General features: G+C 37.6%; 1 protein-coding gene across 1 annotated transcript in view; it reads right to left on the minus strand.

Annotated features, from left to right (window-relative positions):
• Positions 1-24316, minus strand: part of kmt2bb (lysine (K)-specific methyltransferase 2Bb) — a 53885-nt gene that overhangs the window by 22777 nt on the left and 6792 nt on the right. The window contains exons 4-15 of the mRNA XM_055197123.2: positions 20732-20931; positions 20377-20481; positions 20076-20232; positions 15797-16007; positions 15619-15683; positions 15283-15537; positions 14624-14730; positions 14421-14531; positions 8866-8979; positions 4146-4292; positions 3110-3202; positions 1279-1396 (exon numbers count right to left, since the gene is read on the minus strand). Coding sequence (XP_055053098.2) covers positions 1279-1396; positions 3110-3202; positions 4146-4292; positions 8866-8979; positions 14421-14531; positions 14624-14730; positions 15283-15537; positions 15619-15683; positions 15797-16007; positions 20076-20232; positions 20377-20481; positions 20732-20931 — 1683 coding nt within the window. The remainder of the gene's footprint in view (positions 1-1278; positions 1397-3109; positions 3203-4145; positions 4293-8865; positions 8980-14420; positions 14532-14623; positions 14731-15282; positions 15538-15618; positions 15684-15796; positions 16008-20075; positions 20233-20376; positions 20482-20731; positions 20932-24316) is intronic.

The raw sequence follows: 24316 nt of genomic DNA on the forward strand, positions 1-24316 counted from the left end.
CACCAAAATAAATAAATAAATAAATAAATAAATAAATAAATAAATATTGCTGCACAAAAGGCCGTCAAGTGCATCTCGGAGAATAGCGCGGACGCGCTTCACAACGTGAGCGTGCACGTGCGCCACACGCCCGAAATGGTCCGTCAACTGTCTGGAGAATAGCCAGTTGATAAAACGCGTGTCCGTAAGAACTGTAAGTGGACTTATTTTAATGTTGTTTATTTAAGCCTGTTATTGTATTAGTCTATAGTTCTTGCAAATTTAAAGCAAGTTAGCTGGTGATTTTTGTTGTCTGAGCAACCTGCTAGCTAGGTTGCATGTGCCCGTTGATACGAAATAATTGTTGAGCGCTCTTGCTCACGTTATTTATGTGCATTATTTACATGCTAGTTACACTCCTTTAAGATAATGTAATTAATAGTGGGAAATAATCCGTTTTTACAATGTTTGCGCTATCTATCATTGTTCGCCAGACGTTCTACTACATCTGCTTCAGTTTATGTTTATTAACCCTTTAGTTTCACTTCATCATCACGTAGCTATTTTCGTTAGAGGTATCTGCTAAAAACATTTAATTCATTAATAATCTAATATGTGTTCAGTTTCTATCATAGTTTCTTCAAAAATGTAGTTTTATTTGAGTGTTTTAAATAAAAATATTTTCATTTTCATCATGACGCGTACACCACGCCCCTTTGAAAATATGATTTTTTTTCCAGAAAACTTAAAGCATAAAATAGATTCAAGCACTTTCAATGACCTGTATCCATGTATGTATATTTTCAAAAACTTTCCAGGGCCTTGAATCCCCCCCCCCCCAGATTCACAAACTTTCAAGGACCTGTGAGAACCCTGTCCACGAGAAATCTTGTGAAAAAATTAATTGCAAGATATCATTGCACGAGATCTCGTCACGCCCCTATAATTTACATTCATTAAACATAACAAAAACATATAAATTGATATATATATATATATATATATATATATATATATATATATATATATATATATATATATATATATATATATATATATATATATATATATATATATATATATATATATATATATATATATATTAGGTAGGGTGTCATAAAATGTGAAAACCTTTGATCTAATCAATGCATCATTTGTTGATATGACTGGATTAGCAAATATCTAATGGACATCATAAAGACCCAATAAAGCTTTTTATAGATGATTTGGATTTGTTTTTCCCATAATAGCTCTATACATAAATGTTCTCACCTGATAGGACGAAACTAAAGGTCTTACCTTGATCAAATAATCGTGTGCAGTCGGGACACAAACCCTTGTCGTGATTCCACTCCGTGTCCCAGCTCTTCCCTGGAGTCACGCCACAACTCTTACACCTTATGCAGGTCATACACACCTGAAGTAAAGAGTGACATTTCAATTTTAGAAAAGATATAGGCTGTCTCAATCCGCTTCCTAGTTCCCGAACCAGTATATCATGTATGCAGGTTTGGGCACTGGTAAGGACCCTTGTTCACTTTACATTGGGACACTGTTCACTTATTTTCCTGCGACGTGGCAGCTTAAAGGGAATATTCAATTTTCTTATAATTTTCAGACAATTCACTCACCACCACGTCATCCAAAATGTTGATGTCTTTCTTTGTTCAGTCGAGAAGAAACCATGCCTCCCGAGGAAAACACTGCAGGATCTTTCCCATTCCAATGGACTTCAATAGAGCCCAACACTCAACACCCAACTCAACACTTAACAGTTTTTTTCAACGGAGTTTCAAAGGACCACAAACAATCCCAAACAAGGCACAAGGGTCTTATCTTGTGAAAAGATTGTCATTTTTGACAAAAAAATAAATAAAAAATATGCACTTTTAAAGCACAACTTCTCATCTAGGTCTGGTCGTGATGCGCCAGCGCGACCCCACGCAATAGATCATCACGTCAAGAGGTCACAGAGGACGAACGCGAAACTACGCCCCAGTGTTTACAAGTGTTGAGAAAGTGGACTGTTCCAACGTTGTTGTATGTGGAATGATGCTAATTAATGTCTTTGTGTCAGTTTATTGTTTACAATGGTCCGCAAATGCGCGTTATATATATGTAACACGTGACCTCCCTACGTCACTACGCATTTACGTTAGGTCGCGCTGGACCGGACCTAGACGAGAAGTTGTGGTTTAAAAGGGCATATTTTTTATTTTCTTGTCAAAAATGACAATCGTTTTGCTAGATAAGACCCTTATGCCTCGTTTGGGATCGTTTATAGTCCTTTGAAACTCCGTCGAAAAAAACCGCCAAGTGTTGAGTCAAGAACTAAATGTTGGGCTCTATTAATGTCCATTAAAATGAGAAAAATCCTGCAATGTTTTCCTCAAAAAACATAATTTCTTCTTGACTGAACAAAGAAAGACATCAACATTTTGGATGACATGGTGATGAGTAAATTATCTGGATTTTTCTTTTAAGAAAATGAGATATTCACAGCTGTTATTCATCAACAACTGGCAAAGCCAACAACTCTCGGCCTTAATTTTTTTTATTAAAGTACATTGTCAAAAACGGCTTCATTATTCTCTTACATCCCCATGCATAAATTAAAACAAATGTTTGTCTTTATAAAAGTTCTGTCTCCTTTCATAAAGTTTATCGAGTTGGCTCGCACGATTTTGCGCTGTTGGACAGCATCAGAAAAGATTACAGGATTTCTGGTAAGGGAACATAGAGACCATCAATGCTCACTGGAATTTTTAGGGAACTAACATTCCAGTGCACTGGAAAGATTTTGCAATTGAGACTCCCATACTACTGAACAAGGGAGCTGATTGAGACACCTGAACAGCTGTGTCAACTATAAATCATGGCATGGGAACAGCTCGAAGGTTATTCAGTAAAAAACATACAGTACACGCATACAAATTAAAAAAGCCTGAGTTTAATTTGTGGTCAAATTGCGCTTTATATTCTAAGGGTCTCGGGTTTCCCCATACACTGGCAATAGTCTTGTGGGTTTGCTTTCAGACACTGACCTAATAAAGTGATGAGTGATGACATAAAAAAGTTATTTCCTAAATGTCCTGCATGTTGAGGAAAGTTCCCATGCAGCTAAACTTACCCAAAGCTTTTTACGTTTGTTGGGTTTGGGGTAGTTGGGACCCAGACAGGCAGAGTGGTAACAATTTTGACACCTTTCACATTCCAGTAGAGGCTGTTTTAAAATCAGAAAAGAGAACGAATGGTGGAGCTTAACATTTAATAATGTACAGTGAGAAATACTTGTCAGCAAAGATTCCTTAAACGGATAGTTCACCCAAAAATGAAAATAATGTCATTAATGATTCACCCTCATGTCGCTCCAAACCTGTAAGACCTCCATTCATCTTTGGAAACATGGTTTAAGATGTTTTATATTTAGTCTGAGAGCTTTCAGACCCTCCATTGTAAATCTATGTACGGTATACTGTCCATGTCCAGAAAGGTAATAAAAACATCATCAAATTAGTCCATGTGACATCAGTGGGTCAGTTAGAATTTATTGAAGCAACGAAAATACATTTTGGTCCAAAAATAACAAAAATACAATGATTTGTCTGTTGCGAATGCACATGCACAGTGATGCTGCTGACATACGACACTTCTGACGTGTTATCTGGTGCCCCCCAAGTTTTTTTTTGCGCCTGAGCTTCGTTTACAGTCTGAGAGAGAAGCATGCTTTAAGTTTGAATAAAAAATCTTTGCAAACATGACTAAGGATAACACGTCAGCAGTGTCTACGTCAGCAGCATCACTGTGCACGCGCATTCGCAACAGACGTGGGAGACAAGACAATGCTGCATATAAAGTTGTTATTTTTGGACCAAAATGTATTTTTGATGCTTCAACAGATTCTAACTGACCCACTGATGTCACATGGACTATTTTGATGATGTTTTTATTACCTTTCTGAACATGGACAGTATACCATACATAGATTTTCAATGGAGGGTCAGAAAGCTAAATATAAAACATCAAAAACTGTGTTCCGAAGATGAACGGAGGTCAGGTTTGGAACGACATGAGGGTGAGTCATTAATGACATTACTTTCATTTTTGGGTGAACTATCCCTTTAAGAACATTCAAGAAACTACATCTCAGATGCCTCGCAAACTACCTTGGTTTCTTTGTTCTTGCGGCCGCAGACCCTGCAGAACTTGCAGCGACGACAACACCAGTTCTCCTTGTTCTCCTCCAGGGGGCGCTCGGAAGGTTCCAAGCAGAACCGATGGAAAGGCTCACAGCATACTTGACAGTGCAGCATCTGTTCCAATGTCAGCAGAAATTAAGTTAGAAATTTGTCAAGATGGCAAAACTGTAACCAAAAATGTCACGTGTGCATGTGGCTTAAATGCCACAAATAAATAGCACTGGCATATTTCAAGATCTGTCAGTGCAAGTTATTTTCAGTTGAGACAGCTCAAACATGCCTGTGAAACCACAGTTTAAAGTTATATTAAATAATATCCTGCCTCTTTCTAGCTTTGTAATGACATTAAAAACGAATCTGAAGTCACATGGATTCCATTTTTTTTTGATGATGGAAGAGCTTTAAATAAAAATGGTGTCGTTTCAATGCCATTACAAACGTAGGAAGACCGAGGATATCATTTAATATAATAAACATTAATGTGTTGGGCTAAAGGAAAGACGTCTTTTACAGTTAGGTCCATAAATATTGGGACAGAGGCACATTTTGTGTTATATTTTAACTGTTTACCAAAATGTATTTCAGTGACAGTCGACATATTACAGTTGCATTTGAAAGCTGTGGCTGTGAACCCAAATCATTCAGGTCAGGGACATCTCTATGCAAGTGATACAAACCATATTTAGGTTTCAAAAACACATTAAATCCATCAGAGAGATAGCAGGAACATTAAGAGAGGCCAGAACATCCTGACTAAAAAACAACACACTGGTTAGCTCAGCAAAATAAAAATCCTGTATGTCTACATAGGATAACAGTGGTGGATGATCGCATTATCCTCTCGATGATTAAGAGAAACCCCTTTACAATGTCCAGACAAATGAAGAACACTCTTCAGGATTTCATTGTCAATCAAAACAATAAAGAGAAGATATTACAAACAGAAATACAGAGGGTTCACCACAAGATACAAAAGCCACAAGAATAGGAAGGGGAAATTAGACTCCAAAAAAACTCAGACAAGCTGTCAGAAAGCTTTATTTGTAGAGATAAAACTAATATCTGGCACTGGATCGCCGGTGTTTTTTGGTGATGTAACTAAAGATTAATTTTCACTTCTCTGGACGTTGTGAAGGGGTTTTTCTTTATCGTGGAGGGGATGATGCGGTCATCCACCACTGTTGTCCTATGTAGACGTACGGAGTGTTTGTGTTGCCGGGCTCACCAGTGTGTTGTTTTTTAGTCGGGATGTACTAAATTGCTGATCTGGCCACTCTTAACGTTCTCTCTGATGGATTTGTTATGTTTTTGAAACCTAAATATGGTCTGTATCACTTGCATGAAGATCTCCCTGAACCACATGATGTGGGTTCACACTAGGGCTGGGCAAAAAAAATTCTCAAAGGTCACAAACCGATTTTTTTTTAATGAAATAACTTGATCCTGTTTAATCAAATAGTGCGACGGTTTTGACTTTTAAACATACATTTTTCATCTTGCATCAAAACTGTATTGTATTTAACATAATTGTATGCATTTGAAAATTAGAGATGGGTTCTGTTTTATTGTACCCAAGTGTACGTAAAATAAAAAAGTAGGGATGCACCGAATCCAGGATTCGGATTCTGCCGAATACTGGGCTTTTTGACGGGGTTCGGCCGAATCCTAGATTTTTTTTCCACCGAACCGAACCCTAGGCTTGCGCTACGCTGGTCGACGTCACGCGGCCGGTGATTACACACATCGGGTGCTGACGTGGAGATGAGCTTTTTCTTTCGGTGAGCCTTAGGGGCTGGACACACCAAAACTTTTAAACACGGCTGAAAACGCCTTGAGGACGCCAAATGCCAGCTGTTTTTCAGCCGAGCGCTTGGTCGCAGTGATGCTTCAGCTGTGAGCCGGTTGGTTGCTGTAGTAATGTCCCGCCCCTCCTCCACTGTAATTGGACGGCCGTGTGAAGACTGTGACATTGACGAGCGGAGCTTCTCACTCAAAGTATATAGTTTTCAGCGCGGAGCTGCTTGCTTATTGGAAAAACGAGCGTGTCGCAACGCATCGCTTTTATTATGCATAGGCTTATGGTAATTGTCAAAATAGTTTTCCAACTTGTCATCCTGGCATAATGTACAGTTAAAATTAAATAAAATGAAAAATACACTGCTGTGGACGTTGTTTACTTCATTAATGTGCTTTACTGTGTTAATGGAATAAGGATGCGAGTAGGATTCGGTATTCAGTTTCGGATTCGGCCGAATCTTAAACGGTGGATTCGGCCGAACCTAAAAAATCTGGATTCGGTGCATCCCTATAAAAAAGTGTAATATACAGGTTGATGGCTCTTAATTTCTTTTTATTAATTACCCACTTGTAAACTAATGTTCACTGTTTTCTTAAAAAAAAAAGTACTGGTATTTGTATTAAATCTATATTCATTGAGATGAATCAAGAATAAAAATCAGTCCGAGAATCGGAATCGAATCAATCCGATAGCTTATGAATCGAAATCGAATTGGTTCACACCATAGACTGTAAAAAAGATGGACAACGCGACGTCGCCTCCTTCCATTGTAATGAATTTAAGCCAAAAATGTCCAACCATGGTCGGCGCCATGTTACGTAAAAACGTCAGTTTGGAGTCAAAGCATGCGCAGATATCAAACTTCCGCCCAACCGCTCGCACGTCAAATTCAACCACGCCAGTTTCTATAGCAGCAAAATGAACAGTTGAACATATATCAGCGTAATAACATCTACCTTAAAGGACCAAAACCATCTTTCGGAAATTTTTATTGGAAGTGTAAATATATTTTTAAATTTTTTTATTACAGAGTCCCATTCGTTTGAATTGAGAGGATGGGGTTTATGCTTTGTACTGCAATCGAAATCGATCGAAATTAAGTAACACCCTCAAACTTCGAATTAAAAAATGGGATTGTCGATGCTGCCATGCCCCCATGTCACGTCCGGTCGGCTTGCCAAGCGGGGGGAAAAAAAACTCTGAGCTCTCTGCACGTGCACGAGAGTGATAGAGGCGCCAAGATGCAGCGGGTTATATTTTATATTTTAAACAAAATGGACAGTTTGCCTCAGCTCGCATGAAATGCATAAAACTGAACAAATATGTAAGGATTACTACTTTAGTTTATGTTTACACTTCGTCGGACAGATGCAAGCGCGCGTGCACGTGAGACAAAGAGAAGCGCAGCTGTTTATAACGCACTGGATTTATTTCAGATGTTAGGAGTCTAAAAGGAGCGCATTAAGTCCATGTGTGTGCAAGAAGGAATCCTCTCTCTACATGATCTCTCGCGTAAAGTGAAGCCCACAAACCCCCAATATGAGGAAAAGCAGGCAACGTGCATGTTAATGTGGTACTATAATAATAAGAAATAATAATAATAATAATAAATAATAATGGCATAGCATTTTTATCTTTCAAAAAAAAAAAAAAAAAAAAAGAGAATCGAATCGAAATCGTAACCTTAGAACCGAAAATGTAATCGAAACGAGGATTTGGAGAATCGTGACACCTCTACTTATGAGGCACACCCGGTTCACAGACACCCACATCTTCCAAATGCAACTCCAAACCTTTAACATTTGTCATTCATGAGGAAATTATTTAACAAACAGACAATACCCGTCCATAAAACAACTTTTAAACCAACTGTCCCATTACTTTTGACCCCTTTAAAAAGAGGGAGCTACATATTAAACGGCTGTAATTCCTAAATTCTTCAGCCAAATATGGATGTGAAATCCCTCAAAATAAAACTGGGAGTGCGGACCGTAAGCCAATATTCTTAATATAACTGCAACTGGAATACATTTTGGTAAACAGCTAAAATAACACAAAATATGCCTCTGTCCCAATATTTTTGGACCTGTATACTAAGGACGGCTTTAAAGCGATTCATCAGTAAAATATCAAAATCACCCCATGATTCACTCACCCTCAAGCAATCCGAGATACACATGTCCACAATTTTTCAGACGAACACATCTGGAGTTATTTTCGTAAATGTCCTTGCTTTTCCAAGGTTATAATTAGGGAACAACTTATGACTTTGAAGTCCATCAATCCTTCAGATAAGTAATCCACACGGCTCCAATAAGTTAATAAAGATCTTTTTGCGGGTAAATGGTGCCATATTGTGAGAAATAATCTATACTTTAACCTTTATAAACTATAATAACTAGCTTCCGATAATGACGCCATCTTGAATGAGGGTTTATGAGAGTCACTGCGAAACGTACCCATGGCAACAAGCGCTCACTACACTAAAACATGAGTCCAAGATGCGTCATTACCAGAAGCTAGTTATTATAGTTTATAAAGTTTGAAATATAGATATCCACAGAAGACCTTTATTAACCCTTTGAGCTGTGTTGATTACTTCTATGAAGGATGTATGAATGCACTTTTTTGGGGTTTTAAGTCAGATGTTCCCCAATCCCTGTTTTCTACCATTATAAAGCTTTGAAGAGCAAAGAAATGTGCTAAAATAACTCCAAACGTGCTCGTCTGAAAGAAGATGGACTTTTGTATCTCATATTGCTTGAAGGTGAGTAAATCATGGGGTACTTTTGATATTTGGCTGACTCAAATTTGTGTACAAATATTTAATGTCTACATAAATGTTGAAGGATAGCTTGCTACAGTAATGAAAAGACAGAGAAGGTTTACCTCATGTTGGCCTTTACTGGCACACAGCAGGCAGACGTACTGAGGCACAAGAGGGAGAGAAGTCAGGATACTTAGACCTCCCGTGAGCCAAGCGCTTTCCAGACTGAAGTCCTCCTTTGAGAGCGAGAGAGAAATGCATTAAAGCACTGATTCAGCATTCATTCACATTTATTCATGCATTTATTATGACAAACAAGTTTTGAGACTCAAAAGCCATCTCTCAATAAGCTGAAATTTTTCATAGAAAACATAATGATTGACTCCAGACTTTAAGAAAGTACCTTTCTGCTGGGTGCAAGAGCAACAAGAATGAATGCACCACCCAACAAGCAAGACAATAAAACAATGAGTTCCTAAGCTGGATTTATATTAGTAAAAACATGTGTTGCGTGAAAGAACAGCACGCCGCGATGAATATCTGGAAAAAGAACAACTTTTCTAATTACAACGTGGTTAAGATTTTAAAGAGTACATATTATGCCCTTTTTTAATGTCTTGATATAGGTTTTTTGTTGTGTTGATGCAGGTGACATCAGGATCGGGTGAAACCGCGGTCAGACTAGACTTTAATCATACAGGTATTTGTTGGAGGTTGCTGCAGGGAGTGGGCGAGGAGCAGCTCATCAATATGATCTTTGCCTAGGACAAATTGTGATTTTCAGTAGAAAGGAAGGTCACAGTGACAAACCGGTTTTGTACTGGTACCAACGCAGCCCACGCGATGGGTTCCGTCATCTGTGTTTTTCTTACCATGATTTATTAAAATATCTTTTTTTGCTTTCAACAGAATAAAAAAAACTCATACAGGTTTACACCAACATGAGGATGTGTAAATGATGACAGAATTTTCTATTTTGGGTAAATCATCCCTTTAAAGTAAATTGATTAAATACAACCCATCTGCCAAAACACAGTGTGCAGCGGATGTTAAAGTCACTTGAGGGTAACCAGATGTTTCCTTTAAGTACTTTGAATGAAAGTTTATCACGTTTGAGGCTTCAAACTAAGAGTCAGATGCTGCCATCATGTGGTAAAAAACTTGAAATGCTAAAATCTGGATAAATGCGAGGTTCTTATATCTTTTCTGAAGTCAAATTTAAGCACTTTTTAGCCAAGTCCTTTTTAACATTTTCATGTAAACATACAATATTGTGCAAAAGGTCACCATGCCGCTACTAGATGTGTTGCTTTTGTTAAGGTATAATACACATATATTTATTTTTCAGTCTCTTTATTAGAATACATCTAGAAAATACAAGAAATTTGTATGCAGTATTATTAATAAAAAAGCTTAAGTGTTTATTAAAAACAGAAACCTGCAGGCTTTCTTAAAGTCCTGTAATGTCAGATAATAGGGATGAACGTTCTTGATTTTTCATGGCCGATTCCGATTTTTTTTACAAGCAAACTGGACGATTCCGATTTTTTTATTCTTATCAAGCAACAAACAAGAAAGAATGAAATATAAATAAACAAGATGTTTATTTGGTATTTAAAAGGTTAAACTGTTTTTTGGCTCTTAAAAACAATAATTGAAGAGTTTCGTTGCAAAACGAGATAACCACCGTTTTTTTTAATTGTTCAGAAATCACGTTTTTTTGGTTGTGCATTCCAATTAATTTCAATGCAACTGCAGTTGGTTTGTTTTGAATTAAACCTTCATAACTTAAAAAATACAGCTAAGTAGCACCATAAAACAAAATAATAACATGATAACATAATAATAAACATGTTTTGACAAAAATGTTAAAAAATGGATTTATCTCGTTTTGCAACGAAACCCTTAAATTGTTACGATCTTAAACAACATTCGGCCCCACCAAATTCTCCAATTTTTGCTAGCAGTTCAATTTCACCTATTGTTAATAATTGACCAGCACAAATATAAATTAGGGATGCTCCGATCGATCAGCCGCAGATCGGTATCGGCCTATAACAGCATTAAATGACTCGATTGGTACTCGCTAAATTTGCCGACCTCATGAACCGATCATTGTGTTTATCTTTGTCATCTTAGGGCACATGAATGCAGCATGCATTTAAAGAGCATTTTTACGCAATGCAAGCGTTTTTATAACCCGTTTCTCATGTGCGATGTGCAGATTTGCCTTTACAGAGATGTCTGAATGATGTCCGTCTTCACATCCCCATCAAACAGCGTATACAACACACATCTATGGCGAACAATTGCATCCTCATGGCGAAGGTTTATTATTTGCATGCGTTTTAAAGTTTTGACCATTTGAACTTCAATTTTCCTCACAGCTGCTCTCGTCTGCGTACACCTGACACGCTCACACACAGCAGCCTGTCATCAGTGCACGTGAACACAGCGACCTCACGTCTTAAAAGTGTCAAAACAGCAGTTGGACTTGTTACAGAGTATTTCTGTGCCGAATGCACTTCGCCAGGGTTCGTACTAATTTTTTTCGATTATGGTTCTAACTGACGTTTCAGGGGTTTTTGATACGTATCACTTCTTTATATGGGCTTCCCCCGGAAAACTTCCCCCGGAAAACCCCGCCCACCCGTCAATCAGCGGGAGACGCTAGAGCTGCTAACAGCTTATCACGCCACTCAGCTTTGTTTAATTTCAAAAGTCAACAATGGCACGAAAGAAGAAGTGTGTTTTTGGATTTAAGGAGAAGAAATCCAGCCTTATGGAAACAATGGATATAGATTATTATCCAGGGTAGCAGCCGAGTTTTGCGTGTGCGTTTGATGCGGTGGATTTTCCCAACCAGGTCATGGCGAGTTACACGTGGTAAGTAAGACTTCTGTCTTATGTTGGAAATAGTCGTGTGCATATTATATAAATGACACAAACATGTAGTGAATCAGTTAAAACAGTGTTGTATAGTGTTGCATGACTCGTACTCGCTCCTCCCATGTTATACCTCCTTCTTCATTTTTTCGTACGTTATCGGAAAGATTCGGTAAAGCTAATCTTTCTTTTATAAATCTGATTAAACTAAAGACTCTTCAGAGATATAAAGGATGTCATACTACTCTATAGGTACTCCAGATTAACATCAGAAATGCAGAAACAGCGTGTGTTACGTGAGCTTTAATGGAAATAAGAAACTGTAAGTAAATAAAACAAGTTATCAAAATCTTGGAAAAATAGGCGGCATTTTCTGCTCTCCAGTCCACTCGCAGGATAGCTGCTGTCTCTCTCAAGTTTGAAATACAGCTACAACATAAACGGATGCTCGTGACTGTGTTAGGAGCGGAGCCATGCGCAGTGGCTCAAGTACGTAATCGAGCCACAGTTTTAGGCCCGTCTAAAAATCCTGAACTCAGACATTGTAAAAACTGTTTAACAATCTAACTCTGCAATTCAGTACTACATAGTTTACAGTCTTTGTGGCATGTTTCAGAAATACATTTTTAACATTTATTTTCAAGATTGACTTCACAGGGACTATAAACTTGAATGACCTGTAATCTAATGACCTTGACTCCTCAAAATAGTTTAAGATGTCCTTAGTGGTGGGGGTGAGGTTGTGGGCGGTAGTTGGGGTGTCGCACTAACATTATGTGTAAATTAGAGATCGACCGATACTCATTTTTTCAAACAGATGCCGATAACAAATATTTGGATGCTTATGTGCCCGATAACCGATATGCTGAACCGATTTTTATTTATTGTTATACTTCTGTTTTTGACATAATAATTACTGAACTGAACAAACCCTTATAATAATAATAATAATAATCATCATCACAATCACTCCCTCTTTGCACACAAAGTCATAAATAGAGTGGTCTGAAAGAGTGAAGAATAATATTAATTTAATGAATATAATGAATATAATGTAGAAACTATATTCCCAATACATGGACTATTCCAAACACCCCTCTCATTTTGTCAGAAATGGACTGATCCAAAGTTCGCGCTGCCGTTGCCAGGGAACGGAGCGGGAGAGAGAGAAAAGTATAGCGGAGTTGGTTGCTTGTTATACATAGTTTATAGAGTAAAACATGTGGATTAAGTGCCTTTTTTGGGATATAATATCGTTGTTTTGACCAGCAACCTGTAGCCTTCAGCAATCCAACCAAAGAGATTTTACAAATAATATCACTGACTGGAATAATACATTCAGGAAAGTAACAAACAAAACGGCTTATATATCACTGAATTTCTTAACTGGTAATGTTATTCGATGTCAGAATAATTAATATTTAGTTGTTTTAGCTTATGAAATGGGTGTAGACAGCGCTGTTTATATGCATTTACTCACGCATAAACTGTATCAAACTGTTGACAGCTCGCGGAGGCAAAAAATAATTAATTAATATCCACAGACATTTATTTAGATATTTTAGCAAAATAATGTTTATCTGGTAAATGTTAATATAACTTAGGGTAAATCTTGTTAAAAGTGGTAGATGTGCTTTAGCCTTCAACCCTGGTAAGTGATCAGCAATAACGTGATTTTACGATGGTAATGATAAGCTTTATAACAGAAAAACGAATTTAGCGTTTTTAATTCCACAAAGCATTAATTCATGGCTGTTTTATTCATGCAAAGCTACGTCGTTATTGGGACCGGATTTTATGGATCAGCCAGTGTGACTCTGTGAGTTCGTCTCTATTCTTGGACAAGCTGCATACATTGCTTTTAATATCAACTTATTTAACATAACATACATTAATTCACAAATAAGCTGTGTTATACATGCCTCATATGCAAAGTAAGTATACTCAAAGTCCTTTTAATAAAGTCGCGTCACTCCGCCGTCATATTTGCTGTGCAGGCTGCTGCTGCTGTGAGCTCCTCTCCTCAGATGCGTCCAGCTCGCAATTCTCAATTCTCTTGTTTATCGGTCAATCCGATATTACAAAACCGATATCCGATCATCGGAAAATGCTCAAATATCGGGGAAAATATCGGAAAACAGATAAATCGGTCGATCTCTAGTGTAAATATTTTCCTTTTCTTGTATATTTCTTAATATAGAGAGTGAGAAATACACATGGATGATAATTTAAACTTTGCTAAAACAACAAAACTAGTGCTGGCCTAGGATGTTACTAATGTGATAACATTAAAGGGATAGTTCACCCAAAAATGAAAATTTTTGTCATCATTTACTCATGTTGTTACAAACCTGTATAAATTTCTTTGTTCTGATGTACACAGAGGTAGATATTTTGAGGAATGTTTTAAACAAACTGTTAAAGCGCACCATTCACTTCCATAGTATTCTTTTTTCCTACTATGGAAGTGAATGAGGCTCATGATCGGTTTGGTTACAAACATTCCTGCTTTGTGTTCATCAGAACAAAGGTTTTGCAAAAACATGAGAGTGAGAAAATGATGACAGAATTTTCATTTTGGGGGGAACTATCCCATCAATTGTTACTGTGCCAATAAATAAAATTATGCCCATTGACAGAATTAAAAAATTAAAGCAAGAAACGTTTCTTATTACAAAATGCAATACCCGTTTACTCAAACAATCATCTCTAGAACTTGAAAACAACCCAAACAAGACAAACTGAATCCAAAGATATCTAAAAATATGTTAAATAGGAATATAAGATTAACCTTAAAATCCACACAGATCTTGTGCGTGGGTTCCTCGGGCTCCGTCTCTCTCTCAGCAAAACCGTTGGCGAGTGCAGCGAGAACGCTGGGTGGAGTCTGTTCCTGAGGACTCTACAAACGCAGGCACAAAGCAAGTTTTTAATGAGATGTTGGCTAAATAAATACAGTTTTGATATCACCCGAGGCTTGTACAATCTGAATACCTTCTCGGTTTTCCTTCTGATGGGTGGAACCTTGGAGAAACCAGGCCTGCGATGTCGCACTCCTTCGTCAAAAGCGTCACCGATGAAGTCATCAAATGACACAAAATCTGCGGTGCATTAAATAAATTGACAAAGTTATGACCCCCATTAAAATCTTATTTCTGTTTTTATTAAAGGGGACATTTCACAAGACTTTTTTTAAGATGTCAAATAAATCTTTGGTGTCTCCAGATTACATATGTGAAGTTTTAGCTCAAAATATCATATAGATAATTTATTATAACATGTTAAAATTGCCACTTTGTAGGTGTGAGCAAAAATGCGCCATTTTGGGTGTGTCCTTTAACATGCAAATGAGCTGATTTCTGCACTAAATGGCAGTGGCGTGGTTGGATAGTGCAGATTAAGGGGCTGTATTATCCCCTTCTGACATCACAAGGGGAGCCAAATTTCAATGAGCTATTTTTTCACATGCTTGTGGAGAATGGTTTTCCAAAACTAAGTTACTGGGTTGATCTTTTCACATTTTCTAGGTTGATTTAAGCACTGGGGACCCAATTATAGCACTTAAAAATAGAAAAAGTAAAATTTTCATGGTATGTCCCCTTTAATAATGCATCATCAAATAATGTAAATAAGGTCTTATAGTGAGGTCTGACCTGCGTTGCGAAAGCCAAGAGTTTTCCTGCGGCCGGGGGAGGTGGAGTTCGAAGCACCAATCCAGTCGAAGTCGGAGTCGTAATCCAGGAGGTCAAAGTAGGAACGTGGTTTGACGTGTCGACGTGGCTGTTTGCGTACAGATGGGCTGTCGCCCAAAGTATTAGGAAACGTCCGCCCGTTTCCATCTGCGCCCTCGCCATCTTCGTTACTCGAGAGACCCGCGCTGATGGATGGACGACGCTTCTTCATGTTCCCTGCGAACGAAGGTGCTCATAATAATCACACTTTTTTACATTTCATATCCGTTCTTATCATCACCCTTAATGCTTTCTTACCTTTTGGGGCCTTCCCACTCTGTCTCCGGGCTTTTCGCGCCTCAACCGCATCGCATCGCTTATATCTTTAAAACAAATATTTACCTTATAAAGACTTAAATTAAGCAATAACATTGCACTCACTCTGACTTACTGGCAAATTAATAATATTGCGGGTAAATAATAATAAAATACGTACACGCAACACTGCCGCTTCGTGTTTGGGCCGCCAAATTTGGGTTTGTCCAGGCAATTTATGCACCTGCCACAGTCCTCTTCGTGGTGGCAACCTTTACACTCCCCACACCTTCGGTTTCGGCTCGCGAGCAGATGAGCTCTACTTTTGCGAAACTTTGGTGTCCTGTGTTCTTGTAATGCAGGGCTTTCTGGATCAGAGTGAGACTCAACACCTGCCACAGTGACAGAAAACAGCACAACAAATCATCAATGTATGATTAAAATAGATCTAGATAGCATCAACACATTAGCTGTTTCAAAACCTTCGTGAGACGTGACTGATCTGAAACATTCTTGCTACATCGAACGAAACCTTTAAGGCAGAAAATTGCGCTCTTAACGTGAAACGTACAGGAGAGTTGACTCATTTAAGTTCAGGAGAGTTTGACAATAGCATGTTGCAACTAGGGCTGCATTATATTGTAATTACTTGATGAATAAAGTGATGCACGATATGCGGTAATGCTTCAATAAAGGCTTCAAATTTGCAAATGTTATTTATAATCCCCCGAGTACGTGTGAAAACATGACCATGAGATTTCCATAATAAGAGCAGCTGTCATTTCTTGTAATACTCACAATTAGGGATGTGTGCTGTGACTAATTTAGCAGCTGTTTAAACAAATTTGGTAACTGACTAGTCTAAAATATAAAATGTCCCGGAGATGCCAAAAACCTGCATGTATAAGGTGCGTTGTGTATAAATATGATGCATTCATTTATACATTAACAGCCATCCCATCATTATTGCAGTTAAATAAAGGTTCTAACGAACAGGAATGTGATAACTTTTCGCCCTGATATTAGTAATTTTCGTCATTCACTCTCCACATAACTGACAACAGCAAGGAACACGTTACCACTAAGATGATAAAAATAAAATATAAAATGTTAATAATAAATGCAACACCATGTCACAGTTCTCTCAATGACGCAATGGGCTTTTCCTTCATTCAGGTTGCTATATTATCTCCTCGGCTAACAGCTACTGAAAGTACTTTGCTGATTATGGTGTAAATATTAGCTTATAGGGTATGCTTGTCTGGCATGAAATTGCTTGTTTGATATTTGTGATGTACAAAATGAGGACGCAATCGGAATAAAATAGAAAACGCAGAATCTTACAGAATTCGGCAAATAATGATTTAAATATTTTTAACCCATTGTAATTTCTACAAATGCTAGTAATTTTCCGTGGTTTCATTAACAATTAAATAAAATAACAGAAATACGGGGACCCGACTTCACCCCTACATGTAAATATACACATTTTTCCATTAATAAAAACAATTGGCTGTAGCCTGGGTTGTTTAGTCCTTGTTGGGCGCTATAGAATAAATCAAAATGTGGTTTCAGAGAGAAATGGTGAGCATGTTAGTAGGGCACTACTTTGATTTTGCTCCCTGCACAATGGATATATATTTGCGGCTGACTACTGAGATCGGTTGATATGTGAATCATTATTTCTTAAATTTGAAAAAAAAAACAGAATTTAGGAAAACGGATTGTAAGGGCCTACATAGCTTACATAAAAACTTTTCATCTTAGTCCAAATATTTCACACCTTGCTCATCTTTTCAGCTGTAATTTTTGAGCCCTGCGCGACTTTGCCACAAAAAAAAAAATTTTAAAAACGCATTCGCAATCTAAGGTTAATTATTTCGTTTTCACTTAGATAAACTTAAAAATTAAAAAATATAATTTATTATATATTCAAATATTTCACTTTAATGTGTTACTTTAAAATTATGTTTTTAATCACAATTAAAATGACAGTAATTCGATTTGTATTTTTTTTCATTTAGTCGACTGGTGTTTTAGGTGTCGACTAGTTGCAGCTGTACCGTGTAGTCGACTAGTCTCGTACATCTCTACTCACAAATAGGCATGGGCCGGTATAAGAATATGGCGGTATGATAAAAGTATATGCTTTCAAAAATATATAATATTTTCGTAATGTATATTAAATGTTAACATCAAATCAATCACATAACTTAATGATTTAATGAATTTTGTATAAACACAGCTTATACCTTGGAGACGGTATCACAGTCAAGGTTTCAAAACCACTAAAATGTTCTGTTTAAAACCTTGGTATACCTTGAAACCGGTAACCGGCCCATGTCTACTCACAGAGAGGTTGATCATCATCAAACCGTACATTTTTTAAACAAGTAGTGGAGACCTCTTGTTGTTAAAAAATTTCATAAATGTGCTTTAAAGAGGCTGTTTACACTTGGCATTAACATGCGTTTTCATCGATCGGATCACAAGTGGACGACGTTAATACCAGGTGTAAACAGTGTTCAAAAAGTTTTGAGCTCGTCCACTTTCAACCACATTCAGAGGTAGTCGAAACCCATTTCGATTGGATTGCTTTTGTAGTGTAAACGCACGATTGGTTGAATGTGTTCGAACAGCCACACGCTTCCGCCTTCTCTCCGCCCATTTATCTAATCTGAGATACTAAACACAAGGTTTACGTCTTTTCAGACTTCTGGCGTGAACACACGGTGAATAGCTCTATTTTTAGCCTTTCATTGATAAAACTAGAACGACTGATCTCTGTAGTTTCATTTTTAAAGCGTGTGAAAGTTGTGCGATCCTATTTCATCAATTGCGCTGAAAATTCAGAGAAAGCTCTTACATACACACGTACAAAACACTGTGCAGCATGTTTACTTGCCAAACAAGCAGCGGACTCCGACATAATATTAATTAGCGTCCATATAAACTCATAATTACTCCCGCTCACGTTTGAATGACAGCAGAGAGACTCGCCTATCGTCTCACAGACCACCCCCTTACAGTATTCAGGACAGAAGCGGTCGAAAGTGGACAAAACAGACGGATTTAAATAGCAGGTGTAAACGTAACGTGTCTCTCTCGTCCACTTGTGATCCGATCGATGAAAACACATCTTAATACCAAGTGTAAAAAAAACCAAAGTAACACTAACTGCACTGATAGGGAACTAGCTTTAGTTAAAAGTTAGATGACGGTTGATTACAATATTATTTACAAAACATCATATTTTTAAAAAGGAAAACACCACCGTTTTCATTATTTTACTCCGTTCCTCCCTCAACTTCAAACATTACTACCAAGGAAAGCCCCTTATAATAAGAAGCACCAACATATAGGTGTTTCTTGGAGGAAAAGTACATTATTTTAATCAAAAGAGATGCATTACCCAAACATAACTGGATAGGAAAGCCTCTTATACTTGGGAGCAGACACATATTAAGGTATTTCTGGGAGGTTTAAACCTTAAAGGAAAATACCACAGTTTATCAATATTTTACTATGTTCTTACCTCAACTTAGACAAATTAATACACACCCAACTTTTTTCAATGTGTACATGTTTTTGTTCAGGGCATCGTGAATGTGTTAGCATTTAGCCTAGCCCCATTCATTCCTAAGGATCCAAACAGGGATGAATTTAGAAGCCAACAAACACTTCCATGTTTTCCCTATTTAAAGACTGTTACATGAGTAGTTACACGAGTAAGTACAAAACGTGGTGATTTTTTTAAACAGACCTCGAACGCAGAAATATTGACGAACGTTTGAGTGAGTAGTCAGGAGTGATGATGTTACTGCGCGCCGACGAGGTCAAAGTGCTGCAAACTAAGTGCTCTTCCGCCATACAATATAGTTTTATCCGCTTAAAAAATCGTCACGTTTTATTTTGTGGCACCATATTTCATGTAACAGTCTTTAAATAGGGAAACATAGAAGTGTTTGGTGGCTTCTAAAACCCCTTTTTGGATCCTAAGGAATGAATGGGGCTAGGCTAAATACTAACACATTCACAACGCGCTGCACAAAGATTAAGTGCACACATTTAAAAAACATAGGTTTGCATTAATACATCTAAGTTGAGGTAAGAACATAGAAAAATATTTAAAAACGGTGGTGTTTTCCTTCAAGATATCACATTTCACAAGATTTGAACTATTCAATACTTTTGAAATAGTTTCACTGTTTAAATGTAGTAAGAGTGACTATTAACGGCAACTACACAAAAACTTTTTACTTGGTACGGATACAGAAGTAACTTTAGCAAGACTCCATCTCAGTATGAATACTTGAATTTTTTTTGAAGGGAAAAGATAAATTTATGAAGTAAATGTTGTAATGAAATAATTTAGAGTAAACATAATGCCCAAAGGATTCGAATGATCTGTTCTTCACTAGTTTACTCATATTTTTAGCAGTGCAAGTATCCGATGATACCTTTCTCTGCAGGTGTAGGGGATATGTCTGATCTCTCGTGCAGGGGTAGCGCGCTCAGTCGGGGGATGTCATCCGGGACTATGGCACGAGGTTGCCCCAAAACCACAGCTGCAGCCCTGCAGACGTGTTTAATGCGTGGTCCTCCTCTGGCAGGCTCCTTTGGGAAAATTACATGCACTGAATGAATAACTCACAAAAATGACTGTGACAACTGATGTCAGTAAATAAGATTTAAAGTGCATGCACTTCCAAGGAACCGATAAGACATTTATTAAGTAAACAAAAAAGGACATAACCTCACCTGCTCTGAAGAGGCATCAGTCTTGTCGGGACAGGCATTTTCACGCCGTTCCTTTGGTTTTCGTCTCTGCCTCTTTGTTGCTGTGATCCTACCTTCTGGCAAGAGCTAGCCAAAACAAGGCACGATAAAAGATTAAAAACAAACTTATTAATAGCGCTTCAATTAAATCCGACTTAAAAATCACAGTCTGCGAGCAAACTGGCTAATAAGCTGCTGTCCGAGCACGTACTGGGTTTTACTAAATATGGTTTTGGCACATACAGCACATGCATCGCCTATTGAGAGCAACTGAAAATGCGTTTGTTTGAACAGTAATGGACATATTAATAACACATTTTTAGTGTAATGCACTTACCCCAGACGATTTTAACTGTTTTTGCTGGTCTATTTTGATGAGTTGGACCTTGGCTTTCTTAAGGAGGTTGAACATGCGCTTGTTAGCTCCTGTAAGGCGAGGACGATGAGAGGCGACTTTCTCTTCAATGTCAAGCGCGTTTTCCGCAGCTTCCTCAGAAGTCAGACCTTCAGATTCTGCAAGATGCAGTTTATCAAAGTCTAAGATCAGAAAAAATGGTAAAAGCATTAGACTAATGTCTAATTTTGCATCTAAACAGTTAAAGGAACAGTTTCCCTGAAAAATAAAATTAGTTCTTAATTTACTCGTCCTTATGCCATACAGATCACCGCATTCAGTTAGTTCTCACATGTCTTGTAACTAACTGTCATATGCATGTTTCGCCATGAGACATGCAAGAACCAATGAGATTTGACGTAAAGTTAAAAGTATAGTTATCTTACTGCACTGATCTGCCATGTTAATATGCAACGAATCGATTGCTAAATAAACTCAAAATATTTCACCATGTGGAGTCCCATATAAGAAACCAACATGAACGTACTTTAATTAATGATGCACAGATACAAAATATCTGTGCCGATACTGAAATCTGATTACTTGGATACCAACAGTTTTGCTTTTTCTCCTTGTTTTAAATTATGTCGTGAAATCATAAAAGTGCAGAGCATAGAAACTGCAATTGTTGTCACAAGCAGCATTTCCATTACAAATTTGCACAAAACTTTAGCGTTAGCTACTAAATCCCGAGAAACTATTATCCTCTCGTGATAAGTCATTCGAAGCATCACATCGACTGATGTTGGTAGGTTTAATAACAACACATCCACCGCACTAGACATTATTATTAACCGAAGGAAAAATTATTCAAGGAGAATATTATTCAAACATTACTGCCAAGGAAAGCCCCTTATAATAAGAAGCGGCAATATATAGGTGTTTCTTGGAGGAAAAGTACATTATTTTAAATCAAAAGAGATGCATTACCCAAACATTACTGGCAAGGAAAGCCTCTTATACTTGGAAGCAGACACATATTAAGGTATTTTCGAGAGGTTTAAACTAAAGATTTTGTGATTTGCATCAGGTGACCTTAAAGGAAAACATGTTCTTACCTCAACTTAGACGAATTAATTCACACCTATCTTTTTTCAATGTGTGCACTTAATCTTTGTACAGCGCGTCATGACTGTGTTAGCATTTAGCCTACCTCCATTCATTCCTATGGCTCCAAACAGGGATGAATTTAGAAGCCACCAAACACTTCCATGTTTCCTTATTTAAAGACTGTTACATGAGTAATTACACGAGTAAGTATGGTGGCACAAAACTTTTGTTTGGAGCCATAGAAATGAATGGGGCTAGGGTAAATGCTAACACATTCAAGAAGCGCTGTATAAAGATTAAAAGTGCACACATTGAAAAAAAAGATAGGTATTTATTAATTCATCTAAGCTGAGGTAAGAACATAATAAACTATTGAAAAATTGTGGTGTTTTCCTTTAACAAATGTGAATAAACTGTTTCCATTGCAGTTCAGTGAAATCCAGCTTTTCCGAATTGCCTAAAAAAAAACACCTCCTGTGAGCGTAAAAACGTTTTTGCGAGATTTGGGAGTTTTTGCTAAATTGAGCTATTTCCATTGGCCATATTTTCAATTTGCAATGTCAATTTGTGAAATATAAAGGGTAATGTATAAACCGTTACATCGGGTTACATCGGGCGTTACGTGATAAGCGTCTGGTCCAAACTTTGCTTCCATTTTCTGTTTGTTTAATGGTCTGACTAGTTGCTGAAACTGAACTATTAAACAAATACCTCATCAAAAATAACAAATGTTTTGATTTTTTAGGTAATCTACGTGTTGTTTATTTTGTTTGTTATATAAATAAACTACTTTAAAAGGACTTTTGTTGTTATTTATTTTTCGCGGATTTTACCAGAAGTTACGTGAAGACCACGAAAGCCGCTTGTTTATGTTGTTACTGCTGAAACCGTCTATACCAGTGGTTCTCAAACCTTTTCAGCGTGCGCCCCCCCCCAGTGTACAGTGCATTTCTTCGCGGCCCCCCCAAAGAAAATGTATGATAAATTTGTTCTAAAATGTAACATTTTAATTAAACAAAACATATAAAATTATTCAAAGTAGTGCTGTTGGTTAGTAGCCTTATTTTTTTTTTGGTTTAATTACACAGAATTCATAATAAATTCATGTATTTCAGGGCTCCAGACTGCCACCAAAATTTGAGAGTGTGCCACTGAATTTTACACCCAGTCGCACATGTGCGACCATTAAATGTGACTTTTTTTTGTGATGTGACACTGAATTTGAAAACAGCACATTGTACTTTCTGCATCTATTATTAACGTATTTATTAGTAATAAAGTGGAAATTAGTAGAAATGTGAATATTTGGTAAGGATGTTGATTTACGGTGTGTGCCCCTAAATTTTCTGGTTGCACCCTAAAATTTTTAGTTGGGGGCCACTGTGCTCCTAGTGAAAAAAGTTAGTCTGGAGCCCTGTATTTTATAAAATGTCATAAAACTGGGGCCCCCCTGGCACCATCTCGCGGCCCCCAGTTTAAGAACCACTGGTCTATACACGGCACATCAGTGATGCATTTCTGTCCATCCTAATTGCCAGGATATAATCTGCCCTTATTATCAGCTGTTTTTAAACAATAGTGGGAAAATTTATATTTTATCTGCTGATACTGATTATAGACCGATACATATATCTACCCTATTATTAAAAATTATATTATAAATAAAATTATTAAAATGATTCATTACAACTTTCAGAAAGGAAGTCATACATCTGGGACAGGGGGTCAACATAAACACCTGACAACACACCAAATGTGGGTAGATTTCAGCTGTGGCGTATAATGGCGCTTTTCCATTGCATAGCACCCCACGGTTTAGTCCAGTCTGGGTCGTGTCAGCTCACCTTACTTTGGCGTGGTTAGCTTTTCCATCGAGTTTAGTATCATTTCGCAGTGGGAGGGATTATAGGCGTGTCGTTATATTTGCGCTGCCTGCTGTGACATCATACAAGTGAGAGCGTCGTTGTATATTCCAATACAGTTATTTATTTCTCAGTCCACCACAAAATTAAAAATTTACCACCACAAACAGATGTTTGCACATCGCGTTTATCACTATACCTCTGTCTCACATGACAGTTTCTGTACAAATACCCGCGGCGTCAGCCGACGGCGCTCCGCGGAGCCTTTAGGTTGCATTTAAGCATATATAATGCTGACGTGCTCGTCGCAAATGTTCCGCCACAAACTGCATGTCTGAAAAAAACTTTTATGGTGTCACTGATTCTCAACATGTGGACGTTTTTCATCGCTAAATGGGAGTTTGGGAACTTATAGCAGAGCAGATGACAACATGTTTGCTCGAGACAGCGCAAGCTAGCATTGAGGTAAAGCTAATCTTTTACATTATAGCGATGACGTGACGATTCTCTCAGACCAATCAGTGATCTACAGTGTTTTCGCGTCACGTTTGGTATCAGCTCAGGTCGCTTGGAACCCCAACCGAGGTGGTACGAAAAAAAGTATCGGGTACTACGT

This window comes from Misgurnus anguillicaudatus, chromosome 24 (assembly GCF_027580225.2).
Source record: "Misgurnus anguillicaudatus chromosome 24, ASM2758022v2, whole genome shotgun sequence".
NCBI classification, from domain to species: domain Eukaryota; kingdom Metazoa; phylum Chordata; class Actinopteri; order Cypriniformes; family Cobitidae; genus Misgurnus; species Misgurnus anguillicaudatus.